At 31.3% G+C, this 15,540-nt stretch overlaps 1 protein-coding gene and 1 long non-coding RNA gene across 4 annotated transcripts in view; one reads left to right on the top strand and one right to left on the bottom strand.

The window, feature by feature from the left end:
• The window catches only part of LOC126742031 (sodium- and chloride-dependent GABA transporter 1-like), a 130,987-nt gene that overhangs the window by 56,077 nt on the left and 59,370 nt on the right, over window positions 1–15,540 (bottom strand). For all 3 annotated transcript variants that reach the window (XM_050448558.1, XM_050448559.1, XM_050448557.1), the window contains exons 5-6: window positions 3,337–3,469; window positions 3,047–3,285 (exon numbers count right to left, since the gene is read on the bottom strand). In XM_050448558.1, coding sequence (XP_050304515.1) covers window positions 3,047–3,285; window positions 3,337–3,469 — 372 coding nt within the window. The remainder of the gene's footprint in view (window positions 1–3,046; window positions 3,286–3,336; window positions 3,470–15,540) is intronic.
• LOC126742032 (uncharacterized) lies at window positions 8,259–10,425 on the top strand. The gene is made up of 3 exons (XR_007662465.1): window positions 8,259–8,364; window positions 10,083–10,256; window positions 10,405–10,425. It is a non-coding gene; the product is annotated as an uncharacterized LOC126742032 (long non-coding RNA).

The raw sequence follows: 15,540 nt of genomic DNA, 5'->3' as shown, positions 1-15,540 counted from the left end.
AATAACACTTGGGAGTTAGTGGAGCCACCAAAGGATGGCACAGTGGTTAAGTGTAAGTGGGTGTTCAAAGTTAAACATGATAGTGAAAATAAGTGTACCTATAGGGCTCGACTTGTAGCAAAAGGTTATTCTCAAAGAGAGGGTATTGGTTATGTCGAAACTTTTGCTCCAGTCATGAGACATTCAACATTTAGGTAGTTAATTGGTTTAGCCGCTAAGTTAGATTTAAATATTATACATCTTGACGTAAAGACAGCATTTTTAAATGGGGATTTAAGAGAGAATGTTTTCATGCAACAGCCAGAAGGTTTTATTTGTAAAAATAATGCAAATAAGGTGTTTAAGTTAAAAAAGCTATTTACGGGCTAAAACAGTCTGGCCGTGCATGGAATGAGAAGGTAGATATGGTTTTGAGGAATATTGGGTATACTAAATCCAAACTAGAGCCTTGCCTTTACATCAAGAGAAATAAAAACGGTTTATTAACCATCCTAGCGCTATACGTTGATGATTTTTTCTTCAGATTGTGATGAACTTGAATTTCTTGAAGGTCACCTTAATTCAAAATTTAAAATTAAAAACATTGGTGAAGCCAACAGTGCTTAGGTTTAAGAATTAGTCGTGATCACAATAAAGGATGTATTAGTATCGATCAGGAACAGTATATTGAGAATTTACTAAAGCGCTTTGGCATGTTAGTTAGTAAAATTGTTTGTACACCTCTAGAAAGCAGTGTCAACTTAAGTAATATCGAGGGAGCCACTTGTGATGGTAACATTCCATATCAAGAGCTGATAGGAAGCTTAATGTATTTAGTAGTCATGACACGCCCTGACATTGCTCATGCAGTGAGTCTGCTTAGTCAATTTAATAACTGTTATACTAGATTACATTGGCAATGTGCAAAGCATGTGCTCAGATATTTGAAGGGCACCAAACATTTTTCCATGAAGTTTAGTAAAGATATCTGTATGGCAAATTCTAAAATAGTAGGGTTTGCAGATGCCGATTGGGGTTCTTGTAAGCAAGATAGAAAGTCATTTACAGGCTATGTATTCAAATTTTTAGGGGGTTCGATATCATGGAAGAGTTGTAAACAGCGCACAGTTGCTTTTTCTACAACTGAAGCCGAGTATATGGCCCTAAGCGAGGCAGCTAAGGAGACTATATATTTTAGAAATTTGTGGTTTGAGATCACTAGTAAATTGGATTGCATTGAGATTTTTAATGACAATCAAAGTGCTCAAAAACTAATCAACAATCCAGTTTTCCATGATCGCTCTAAACATATGGATATACGTTACCATTTTTTGAGAGATGCAGTTTTAGAAAATCAGATTGATGTTGAGTATATTTCTACTAAAGAAATGGTAGCCGATATCCTAACCAAACCGTTACAAAATGTTAAAAACAAAAAATTTGTAAAATATTTAGGTTTGTGTGAAAGTTAAAGTGTTTTTTTTTGTTTGCTATTTGGCGAGTTGTTTGGTTCATGTGAACATTTGGTTAAGTGGGAGTGTTGTGAATTTCCATGTGTATTAATGAATATCCACCTTTATTAATAATATTTTGATATATGTAGCGACCTCTATGATGTAAGCGTTGTACTAAACTATAGGTATTGCTTGTTGCCTACTTTGTTAGTTTACCGGTCTTACGTTTTTTTTACTTAGCAGTCCATTAAATGTTTTTTTTTCGCGTCAACAAGTTGTTTTCTTTTTCGAGTTTTCCCAACGATTATTTCCTAAGTGTTCTCTTCTGACTATAATTACATCACAGAGCAGATACAAAATTCTACCAACTTAGTTCGTATGAGCTACTTTATAAAAGAGACAAATCCAGTAGCTTTTATTTTAGCTAAACTAGATCAACACATAAACAGACCTCGGCCACTTGAAATAAAGAGAGTAACTAGGCGAATATTTAAAAAGGTTTTAACGATAAATGCAGATTTATAAAATTTTATTTAAGCGTCAAAAGTATTTTATGTAAGCTGTACAATTATTTTTCACGTTTTAATATTCCTTTTTTTTCTCTCATTTAACACAGACACTTCATATTATATAATTAAATGAAGATTAGAAAAAACAAAATAAACTTTGAAACGGATATAACTTGCGCTATATTACCGATTAACTATAAAATTTAGATATTTAAAGTTAAATAAAATTAAAACCGAATTCTGATCTATACATCTTTGGCTTAAAAGATTAGAAATAATTTAAGTTGTCATCCTCTTAAAGGATTCCACTTATCCTCCAGACACTTTGTATAGCCTCCATTGCTAGTTCACTAAATATTATATATGAAAATAATTGACCGGCTACTATCTTTTCCATTTTTTTTCTGCAAATCGCTATTACCGGAATATACAAGATGAGTTTTTATCTAGAATAAATTCGCTAAAAAATTAACAAGGGCTCCTTAAAAAAATAGCCTACAAGTCACTTAGTAATGCCAACTTTTTTTTTTTAATGGAACATTTCGTATATTATTCCATTTTTAGTAATTAAAGTCAAAATAAAAGTCATTTTTTTACTACAAAACTTCGAAGATAGATTATATATTTTCAAAGCATATAAAAGTCTGCAGCGTAAATACTAGATGAAAAACTTTCATCGTACTCCTTGATCATATACTACTTATAACATTAAAACTTTATCATGTTGTAATCTAATTTTCTAAATAATCTTAAATTTTCAAAGCAGTTTTTTTAGTGAAATATAAATATTAATAGTATATAGAAAGCAACAAAAATCTAAACATAAAACAAGCAACCAAATAATAAAAAATTCATTTCATATAAAATCCTCTCCTGGGAAGTAAAATTTATCCCGGAACACAAATAGAAATATTCTTTACGGTTAGCTCTCGCCACACTGCAATCGCTTTTACCGGCTCCCATGGATATAATAAAAGGTTTAATCAAAACTCTGCTAGTGCGCATTACTTCCGATACTTTCAAAAAATGCAGGGCTTTTCACAGGAGAATATTTTATAATTTATATAATATTACACGCTGTAAAAGGAGTATGATTTTACGTACTTGTAAGAGTTGTGATGAAATTTATTATAGGATCCTAAAGCTGGTAAAGCACCACAACCAATACTATATGCAAAAAATATCTGTGATGCTCCATCCATCCATGGACCTGAAGTAAGCAGCTTCTCCCACCGAGGTGTAACATAGTAGAGTAAACCATCTGCTGCACCATCTAACGTGACAGCCCTTACTAACATGATAAATAAAATGACGTAAGGGAAAAGCGCTGAAAACCAAATAATCTAAGGCAGGGTTAATGTTATTTTATAATACAAACATTTTTCATAAAGTACCTTTCCGCTTTGATGTAATCCTTTTCTTATTATGCAATAAACCATTAGCCAGCCTATGGTTAGACAAACGAAAAGGTTCCATTGTAGGCCTCCTAAATTTTCTAGACTTTGCGATATTCCTAATACTTTTCGGCTAAAATTTAAAAAACATGCAATTATCATATAGTTAAAAACTTTAAAGATCTATTACTATAAAAAGTTTGTTTTTAATTGAAATTTATAAATGTATTTTTGATTGAACATTCAGATCAGTTACCTGTTACAACTATTCTTAGTAAAAATTTCTTAATAAAATACTTCTAGATTTATTCAGTATGTAGGTTCTTACTTGGAGTTGCAATTGCTGCATTTTAGCCGCCTTCTTCAGAATAGAATAAAATAATTATTTATTTATTAATCGATAGTTATAATTTGTACCTTTATACGAAAAACGAACTTATATGGCTACCACGGTACTCATGAGCGTTAAAGTTAGGAGAAATCTATGACATATTCATTGAATTACCAGGGCAAGTAGTGGTTTACAGTAGTTTATAGTAAATTAGTGAATTAAAAGATATTTTCATATATTTTCATATATAAAAACATCTACAATATATGGGGCCATGGTCATCGCAGTTTTTTGAGATCGTGTCGGATTCTACAGGGGTTTTTAGTCAGAGCAGAGATGTGCACCCTACAGGACTAACTCCTCATGAAAATATTGTCAATAACCTCAGTGAGACTTTATAATGTTGTGCAACATTGCAATGTTGAAATTTCTAAGGGATGCAGTGTAATATCTTTTAATCATCAAGAATTTTGTTTTCCTTTCTCTGTGTATCTGACACTCTCATCCATATTGGTGCTTAGTATATTAGTGTGGAATGACTAATATATGTTGGCTAAAAAATACTAGTAAGAAAACACAAGAAAAGTAAAAAGCATCATTCAAAGTTCAGGATTTAAACAAGTCGTAAGCAAGTAGACTAGGATAACAAACACATTTTCTATTATTATTATTGATTACGTGATATTGAACAATTTTAATCTAGCAGAAGTTTAAAGGGATTTGCAAGAATAAGTGGCCATGAAAAAATCGAAACAAAACTACCAATAGTGAAACAAGAAGCAGATTAGGAAAACTATAAAAAATATAGAAATGAAGTTGTATCTGTGATAAGAAGAAACAAAACACAGTACTAAGAACAAAAATATAGAGAGTGGGAAGCGCCAAAACTAAACATTCAAGTAAGACTTTCTCTATTTAAAACAGTTAACATCTCATAGTTGAAAAAAATGTGCATGGTTTAAAAAATAAAAGCTTAAGTGATGATTATTTAAATGTTAACCTCGTAAAACAACTACTCTGAGTAATTGTATATCCTCTATTAAATCTAATTGATACTTAAATAGTGACTGGAAAGGTACCTCATAACTTAAAAACTAGTGTTATAATTCAAATTCTCAAAGTGAATAAACAAACTGTTCCTTCAGGCGTTAGGCCTATAAATCTTCTACTAACTGTAGATAAGATTTTAGAAACTAATATTTGTAATCAGTTAATAGAATATATTGAAAAAAATTATGTCTTGTTTGAGGGACAATCAGGATTAAAAACTTAACATTCTTGTGAATCAGCAACCCAGTATGCTTGTGCAAATTGAAGAGAGAAAATAAGCAATGGTGAAATAACTATTGCTGTAGCCTGCATTCAAAACTATTGATTATAAAATTCTTAAAAAAAAGGAAGTTTATGGGACTGCCGATTATGCTTTAAGTTAGATTGATAATAATTATCTGACGTATAGGTTTCAAAAGACAAAAATAGGACCTAGAGCATCTTAAAAAAAGTTTACTGGGTGTACCCCAAGGAAATGTCTTGAGATCCCTATTATTTATTGTTTATATAAATGACCTGAATAGAATATTAAAAAACTGTTTTATAAACTTATTTATAGACGATACCCTCATATCTGTCTCTGAAAAAGATTAAAACATAATTCTCTAAAATGTATGGAGGTAGGTCAAAAACTATAAGCCTTACTTTACATAAATAATAAAATATTGCGTGTATTATTGAATTGTAATAAATATATGCCGATTAAAGACATGTTAAGTTCTTTAAATTGGCTAAATGTTGAACAAGACATAAAAAAAGGCAAATATTTCTATCAATGGGTAACTAAAGATACTTCGGTCATCCTCCACTAAATTTATTTTAAAAATATTAATCCGACATATTTCGGACCTATAACAAGTCCATCATAAGGGATAACAAATTAAGGGGTTCCATCAATACATCTTATAGATCAAGTGCCACAGACAAGGTTAAAAGGTTAAAACGAATTAAGATGTGAGATTACAAAAAAAAGTATATTTACCTATTGACTCCACTGGAAGAATGGAGTAATTCTTCAACTTTAAATCTTTCTATGTTATATAAATTTAAAAAATTATTTAATGCCGAATTATCTTAATGCTTATCTAAAAAGAAGACTGCAGTTCCATTATTATAAGATTTGATATAAACAAAATCATACTTACTTATATTTATATTAAAACAAACTTATATTTATATGGAAATAAAACAGGTAAGAACATCAGCATTACAAGAAACTTTGTTTTATGAGGGACTTTCCTTTTTTAATAAGTTGCCTGGTGTAGTAAAAAATGCACGAAATATACATATATTTAGCAAAAGACTTAGACTAAAGCTTAATGTGTAAAGCTTAGCCAGGCTATTTTACTTTAATTTCATGGTAGAAAACACATATTTTTTAATGGTACTTGAAGTATATGGAGTACATTAAAAGTAAAGAACAACAAATTTGGTTTTTAAGGATTTATATTAAGTCGTAATAGAGAATGAGAAGGGAAGCATGTTAGGAGATAAACTGTGGCTGCATAGAAGGATTGACCCTAGATAGCAATTTGGTTTGAGGAATTCTGCATGTTAGAGGACTGAACTGTCTAAAGAAAAGACAAAGGACTACCTTGAGGAACCCCTAATTTTAGTCATTATAGTAAGATTATTGCCAATTTTTATCTGAAAGATAGGACTATTAAGATAGGAGTGGGTGAGATTTATTAAGTGAAAGTTTAGGACGCGGAAACAGGCTTTATTGCAATATTAGGTCAAATACACATTCCATGTCTAGAAGCAACATCGTTCAACTTCAAGTTAAGGCCCTCATAGGCGTCTTATACAAGTATAGCAGCGAGGATGTAAATGCTAGGTCAACTAAAATTTTCACCTATATAACACACGGAACAAAAATAATTCCTGCTTAGTATCTCTGCGCTTCTATTTCTCATCAGTAGAGTATTTTATGTTACCTCTTTTAAGGCTCGTTTCTATTTCAATTTTAGTTCATTCTTATATTATACAACTTTCTAACGCATTGTGGTCCTTCGAGCCAAATCTATCTTAAATATCGAAATTTTTATCTTTGGAATCTTGTATTAATAGCTTTTTGAAATTCAAGAATTTTCATAGATATTCCATTTGTTAACATTGCCACCGGAGGCTTTTTAAAATTTCGTAATTATTGCATTAATTTATTTAACATAGTCATTAGTGGTCATTAGTGGTAGTTTATATTGCTTTGCTATATAAAAAAAGATATAAAAAGTAGCATTTCGACTGCTATTGTTATTTTTTATTTAAAAAAATATATATATTGCTATATTTATTTAAGAAAGGTCTTTCTAAACAACGCACCAATATTTTAGTCGTAATTATGGTTCTAAAGTGTCCAGTCATCTTCTTGATACAATTCGACTCGTAGGGGTCTTGTACAAGCTTGACAGCGAGGAATCAATTAAAATTTTTAACATTAATATAATGTTACACGCAACAAAAATAATTTCTTTTTAAACTCTCAATCATACTGGCATGGCAGATAGATTTACAACTACCTACTTGATAATTTAAAGCCACTCTGATTGATAATTTGGCTTTAAGAAAAAATCTATCTATCCTACTTATTTTATCACAAACATTTTGCATTATTATTTTTGTTTTAATTTATTGATAAATTACCTATAAGTAATTTAAATCTTCGTTTATAAATAATTTCCGTGAATTAAAATAATATTTATGAACCATAAGGCATATTGTTAGGCTAAGCTAAATTAAATTCTATTTGAAATTATCTCCCATTTGGCTCAAGAGGTGAGCTCTTGGTTACATCCGGTTTAATTTATGCAACGAAAATATTATCTTTAAAATTTCAATTATTAGACCCCGGCACAAGTTCAAGTTAAGCTTGCCTATAGCGACGTGCAAAGTATTAAAATCAATATGACAAAAATGGGGAAAAGAAAACCTAGAATTTTAGCAGTTTTACCGTTTATTATTCATAACGAATAAATTATATTAAACAACCTCCTCTATATTGGAAATTGCAAAATTATGTGCTAAAATTTAAGTTTGACAAGTAAATAATTATTAATCTATTAATTTCCATTAAATTGCATCTTAAAAATAAAGAAAAATTGTTTTTGTAGTATTTAATTTGAACAATTGAAATTACCAAATACTGTATTTGATGCATTAATTAATAATCAAAGCACGCTTAGGTCTTACAACGCATTTGTGGCAATGACCCTTTAGGAATCGAAAGTGAATGGGAAGATTTATTTAACAAATAGATGTAGGAAAGATATACACTGGAATTTTTTTTACGAAAAATCAATAAATAGCATCAGTTCATAGAAAATAAATATTGTGAATTGGTGATTGTTAAACCGATGTTTTCAATTTCAAGAGTTTATCAATTAATACGTTATTTCATTCTTAGTACCGATTAACACAATATACGCAAAATATGAAATGGTAATATTTGTTTAATGTACGTTTTCTTAAATTAGTAATCGGCAACCGTTAATCTGCGTTCCAAGTCTTAAAAAAATAAACACCTGTTATCAATCCTATAAAGAAGTCAGTTTGTTCCAAAAGATATAACAAGATATATCTATACTTGTTCCAAAGTCATAAGCTGTGAAATTTTTATATTTGTGAGTAAAGCGCTCCTAAAACAATAGGTAAGGAATATAAATTAATTTGAATGATATTTGTGGTTAGATTATTTAAAATTTAAGATTGTCCTTTTAAAGATTTGTATAAACTTTTTTGAGTAAGTTAAAATATAAAAAAATATAAAATAAAAAAATATAAGTTAAAATATGGTTTGTTTATTATCCTAATTTATACTTTTTCTTTCAGAGTTTTCATTTATATAATACTCGCAACGAACATAATTTCTTTTTAAACTCTCATTTATTCCTGCAGCCAGATTTACGCTTACCTACCTCATAATTTGAAGACTCTGATATTGGTAATTTCGCCTTCAGAATAGACTTAAAAAATCAAACTTCAAAATTTTAATATTCTCAACCTTTTACAAAGATTTTTAACATTTTTTGATTAATGACTTATAAGTAATTTTATTTCCCTTGTATTTGGCACTTATAAATAATATAAATTACGTATTATTTTTAATTCATTTTGTTATCTAACATATTATTTTTTAACTATGTAACTTATTTTGTAGGGCTCAAAACTAATAAAGATATTTGGATTTATATGTGATGGTCAAAAGACATTGTTCTTCTGTTCTGAATGCATTAAGTCAAGAACTCTTATAGTTTAAATACGAATTTAGGATTAAGATAGATCGGTAGAAACTAGGTGAGAAAAGATTTTTAATTTTTGCCATGTTTGACGATGGTTACAATTGTGACGCTTTTCCACTGCGTAAAAAGAACTATAGTTATATTATATTAGTTGTTAAATATATTACCCCGATCAAAAGATGAATTTCGGATGTCTGTAACATAATAGCCTGTTAGGAAAAGTTTGAAAATTACATATAAGTGTATGTGTATATTATGTAGCTTCTGGATACTATGATCTGTTCATATTAACAAGGCATACGTACGAAAGAATTTCAGGAAAGGGTCAATAGGCTAACTGAAGGTGCCATAATTGCATACGCTTCCATTTCTTATCAGTATAATATTTTATATCACTTCTTTAAAGGTTGTTTTTTTCTCAACTTTAGATCATATCTTATATTACAAAACTATCTAACGCATTGTGGTCCTTCGAGCCGCATCTACCTTAAATATATTAATATAGAAATTTTGATTTTTGGAATAATCACTTTTTGAAATTCATCAATTTTCATGATTTTTCCATGTGTTAAAACTGCCAATAAAGACTGTTTAAAATTGCGTAATTTTTGCTTTAATTTTTTTTTAATAGTCATTACTCGTCAAATTATCACCAAAATTTTATTTTAAATTGTTTTGTTTAAGAAAAAAAATACAAAAAGTGGCATGTTGACTGATATTATTAGTATATAAAGTATTTATAGTTCTAAATTGTCTAGACAATCTTCTTGATACACTTTTGATGATTTTGAGCTCTGACTGCCAGGAGACTAAGAAGATTTCTGAACGTATTAGGTTCCTTACATTTAGAAGAATAATTCTAGAAAGAATAGTTAAGAATAATTCATAGAATAATTCTATTGTCAAAAAAAGTAGTTTTGAAACAGCATCCTCCTAACAGTGACAGAAAATCTCAATTCAATTATTTTGATGTAACACTTTTGGTAATGAAATGTCATATTAGAATAGGAGGAAAGTCTACTGATAAAAGTTAATACTTTAATTAATATAAAGGGTATTATTTGACAAAACTTTTTTATTTTAGCTTTACCAATACCAATTTTACCGATACCAATTATTTATTTTAGCTTTTTATTATTAATACCAATATACGGATATCGTAAATTGGTCTAATTGATCATTACATGTTTATGTAATAAAGCGACATTTATGACCCGCTATTTGATGAAACTATCAGATACTTGATCTAGTGCTGAAAAGATACAGATAATGAGGATACGGAGTATGGTTTTATGCAAAAAGTAAGTTCGATTAAATCATTTAATTCTTATAAAACGAATATAAAGTGCAACGGTAAAATTTTTTCCAAGATCGCTTTACTTGTATATTTCTATATTGCCCGGCCAACTCACATATTGGGTGCTAATATCAATTTTTATTTTTTTTTAGTTACATAACAAGTCTATAGTCTATATACAGCTAAGATAGACTAAAACGATATTAGATGCATGATTTCGATTTGCAAAGCCAGTTTACCAATTAATTTGCGCCACGCGCTATGACTTTAATTTGGTGTTTTACCGGTAAAATACTAAAATAAAATTTGGTTTTTAAGAGCTTAGTATGCAAAGTAAGTGATCGGGAATTAAATTTTGAAAACCTTGGTCATCAAGCTTGAATCGTTCCCTCCTATTTTCTCGAACTGTCATTTTCCCGAATACTATTGTTCCGCAGCCATTTTCCCTAATCAATTTCTCTAATCACTATTTCCCTGAATACTTTTTTCTCGAAATCATTTTACAGAATATTATTGCTGCTGAACAACTATTTTTCTTGAATATTTTATCCAGTATTAAAATTGATTCACGATTAGGTTGGGTTATTCAGTACTACTATGAATTTTGATTCAACATCGTATTGACCCTCCGAATAATTTCAAAGTTCGGGTGAAATTCATTTTCAGAAAATGTGGCTTCAGAAGAAATTCTGTTTGGGATTAATTCTAGAAAAATGTTGTTCAGGAATACGATAGTTTAGAAAGAAACGCATTCGGGACAATGGGAATTTAGAAAAGTGTTCAGGAAAATTGACGTCTGGGAATTTTCCCGAACATTCTTAGAATTGAATTGATTCACCTACAAATGTAGGTCCTAACATAATCCGAACACATACAATCAAATACTAGGAACGAATAACAACATTTAACTTAACATTTTAAGCCAATTATCGGTATATGCATCTCTAATATTGACAGGTGACATTAATGTAAATTTTTTAGACTGCAATAACTCTAACAATCATTTGTCGATATATAGAGTGCTGAAATCTTTTAATTTAAGTTTGCATGTGGATCAACCTACTCGCATCACTACTAATTCAGTATCACTTTTAGATTATGTTTGCTCTACGCTCTGTGAAACGCAGGTTGCATGTAGAATTGTAAATGCCGGATTGTCTGATCATGAGGCCGTATTATGTTGCTTTCTTCTAAGTGAAAAAAAGTGTACCTCAAGAAAAAAAAAGTGCGAAAGGTTGTTCACTAGAAAAAATTTCTGTAAATTTAAAGAATGTTGTAATTCAATAGACTGTAATGGTATCATAGTTGACAACGATGATGATAAATGTTTCACTTTCAAGTGGGTCCTTTCCACATTTAATCAATGATGCCTTGATTATACCATTATTTAAGGGTAGAAACTATGATGACCCATCAAATTTCAGACCCATAGCCCTGCTTCCCACGCTTGGCAAGCTTTTAGAGAGATTGGTAAAAACTAGGATGATGGAATTTCTGAAACGGCATAATGTTCTTAACCATCAGCAATTTGAATTCCGGATAAAACTGGGTACATCTGATGCTATTTTCAATTTTTTAGAGAGTCTGTACATGGGGTTGAACGCTGGGGAGAGTGCGGCGGCGGTGTTCTGTGACTTATCTAAGGCGTTTAACTGTGTAAGTCACAGAATACTGCTGCTAGAAACCTATGGATTCAGAGGAGTTGCTCTCGACTGGTTTCGTTCTTACCTATCTGGAAGAACACAAAGGGTATTCTTTGACAATGATATGTCATCCCGTCTGGATATGAATGCGGGTGTACCCCAGGGTTCTGTTCTTGGACCAATATTGTTCCTGCTATATGTCAATGATATCTCTCAAATTCCAATTAGGGGCAAATTTACTATCTTTGCGGATGATACAACATTACTTTGGCGTGACACTGACACCAAGAGGTTAAAGAATATCGTTGATGAAGATTTAATTCTGTGTGAATCTAATAGATTAACTTTTAATATTTCTAAAACTAATATTTTAACTTTTAAATGTAACCTTGGAACTGTCACTTTGCAAAATGAAACAATAAGTCCTTCTGAAACATGCAAATTTTTGGGCCTGACGATTGAATGACGATGAATCTCATCTGAGATATGGTATTGTGTTTTGGGGTGTGTGCTCTCAGTATTTATTCAGCTCTCTATTTATTTTGCAAAAAAGAGCCATACGCTACATGTGTGCAGCTCCCTTTCGTAGCCCCTATAGGCCATTATTTTTAAAACACTCTGTCCTGACATTGCCATGCCTTTTTATTTTAGAACCACCTACCCCTTTATATAAGGCTAATAAATTGTGAAAAACGTTTTAGGAAAAATATAAAGAAACTTTTGCTTGCTAAAGCTTTTTATTCTCTAGACGAGTTTTTTAATACAATTTTTTGACAGTGAAGAGTTTTGCGCAGCGTAATGTAACTTCTTACTACCTTTTCTTTGGGTTGGTGTATTCTATATTCTATGTATGTAAGAATTGTTAAATTTTTTATATTTTTGTAAAAGAATATGTTGTCAACTATCTTTAAGGTTTTATATAATGCTTTGTTAACAACAGATGATATTATGTAACAATAAAGCTATTTTTGACTTTTGACTTTGACTTTGAATTTTATGATTGGCTTGGGTATTGTGAAGCCAAACAGGGAAATATTTTCGGTGATATTTCGTTGAGACATCATTTAATTTCGGCTTTCAATATTTCGATGTTTGCAGGCTTATTGGCTTAAACCTGTGACTTCAGATAACTTCATAGCCGGACGTCTAAAAGGCGAGAGCGTACAGGCCAATTCTGTTGACTAAATCAGAAGAAGACACGACTAGGAAGAGACTCGTGTAAGATTCTCAATGTTTCACGAGCGGTATGACATGTCGCACCGTCCTGCTAAAACCACATGTCGTCAAGATCAATAGGTTACAAATGAAGCACAAAAAACTGTGTTATTATAGCACGTTAACGTTTGTCATTTACCGTTACTGCATTACCGAAACCAAAAAAAAAACGGTCCAGTTCCTCTAGACCATAATGCAGACTATAGAGTGACAAGTTATGGATGCACTGCTTTCTGATGAATCACACGGGGATTTTCTAAGACCCAAATTTAAAAGTTTTGCCTATTGACGAAGTCATTAAGAGGGAAATTGGGTCTTATTTGGGAAAATGATTTTGTTTGCAAAATCAAGTTAGGTCAATTGAATTTTGTAGGCATGCAGCTGAAATCTTTAGTGAGAATACGATGAAGAGTGCCTGTGGATATGTCCAATTCTTCACACCCTCCAATCTGTCACATCTGTCACAAAACATTAAACATTCAAAATATTTGATAATAATTTTTTACAAAACAATCAGCAGGCGTTGTTCGATCGTGTAATACTCCAAGTCTACTAACTACCATCTGTTAACTTTTGTCACGTCATAATCATGGGACGGTCAAACATGGCGCGCAATTCAAATATTGCGTTTTTATTGAAACACTCTTCATATAAGATATACTAGATGTAACTGCTTTAAAAATTATGTCCTCGGCTTGATGTCTTTTATAATCAATGGCCTAAATTGTGGCACTATACTTGTGTGTATACCTACTCTTAAAACACTCTAAAAACACTAATACAGGTGGCAAGTTTTTGAAAAAATTTATTTTTTTCCACTGTATAGGATTAGTGGGGCAACTTTCTGAACTATTGCAGGTAATTTGGCTTGTCCAGACACAGACTTGCAGCACATGTGCGTTAAATTTTTTTATAAAAAACAGGTAGGTACGCTACTGTTTTTTTGCAGAAAATGTTTTTTCTGAATGTTTTTTTTATTTTGTACAAAACACAGCCCGTGCATTTTTGCGCTCCAACGCAACGTTATTTCTAAGAAAGTCTGCAGCCACTCTAGCAACTACGTCTTCTCTGTTACAGGTGTTGCGTAGATAAGCTGTTTCATGGTGTCCTAGACAAAAAAGTCTAGAGGTGTCCGATCAGGTGACCTTGCTGTCCAAGGGACTGGATCATCTCTACCAATCCACCTGTTGTTGTAGCTCTGATCTAGGAAAGCCCTTACAGTGCGAGCGAAATGTGCTGGACAGGTATGGGGCTAAAACCAGAGTTTTCTCTGTAACTGGAGAGGCATATCTTCTATTAGGCCCGGTAGAACATCTCGTAAAAATACTAAGTAACAATTACCGTCAAGATAATCTAGCAGAACGTATGGCCCAATTAAGTGGTCGCTAAGAATACCAGCCCAAACATTAATGTGAAATTTATGTTGATACTCTCTGATGTATTTAACATGGGAGTTTTGATCGCTCCACTCGTGGTTATTGCGAGGAATAAATGACCCCTCGCGCGAAAATCCTTTTTCGACGACGAAGGGCGTCTCCAGGAACAAGATGCTGCACCTTTTGCAGTTTAAACGGATGAAGATTATGGCTTTGTAGTACTCGGTGTACAGTGTTTTTGGCAAAACCAACTGCTGACGCTAACTTATGAGTGCTAATATTCGACTCAATTTGAATACGTGCCATAAATTCATACTTTATAACATCTCTTAGCGGGCGCCGCCTTACATTCTACTTCGATTAAAATGTAAAGAAAAACCATCGAGTTTTAAAACAATAATTATACAAAACCGCGATAGGGGAAAAAACAGAGTTTTACCAGTCATCATTTATGAGCGTTCACAATACTTCTCATAATTGAGCCGGTCCCCCGTAACCTTTGATTAATTTTTATGAACATTTTGCGTTCGGGCAATTCGCGATCTGGAAAACGCTGCCTGTAGAATCGCTGTACCAACAAAGCATCCTCTCGCGCTTCTCTATACAAAGGATGCAAATCTTCAAGCTCCGCCAATCCAATCCAATATTCATTTTTACCAGTTTTATTTTAAAACAGTTATGGACAATTAATTATTAACTAATTAATTAATTTAATTACAATTAATAGAAAATTAATTAATTTAATTACTAAGTTAGTGGTAATAATAATAATAATCCCACAACTAAACTCAAGGTAATAATAAAAGTGACTTTTGTTTGATTTTTGTCACTCATTTTTTTCTTGTTCATGCTATCGCTTTGACAACATTATTTACAATGGAGTATGGTTTCTCGTACTTCTACAACAATTGACTTTTGATCCAATCTCCTAGGAAAAGTGATTCTTATACTGTAAAAATATGATACTAGGTATACACCGACACTAAACGTAATAAAAACATCTACATACTTTGTTATTATTATTATTTATTTTATGGAGGTTACCATTAAAAAG

The sequence above is a fragment of the Anthonomus grandis genome, chromosome 11, assembly GCF_022605725.1.
Source record: "Anthonomus grandis grandis chromosome 11, icAntGran1.3, whole genome shotgun sequence".
Classification (NCBI taxonomy): Eukaryota; Metazoa; Arthropoda; class Insecta; order Coleoptera; family Curculionidae; genus Anthonomus; species Anthonomus grandis.
Note: the sequence above shows the minus strand (reverse complement) of the source record. Positions and strands in the feature narration are given on the sequence as shown.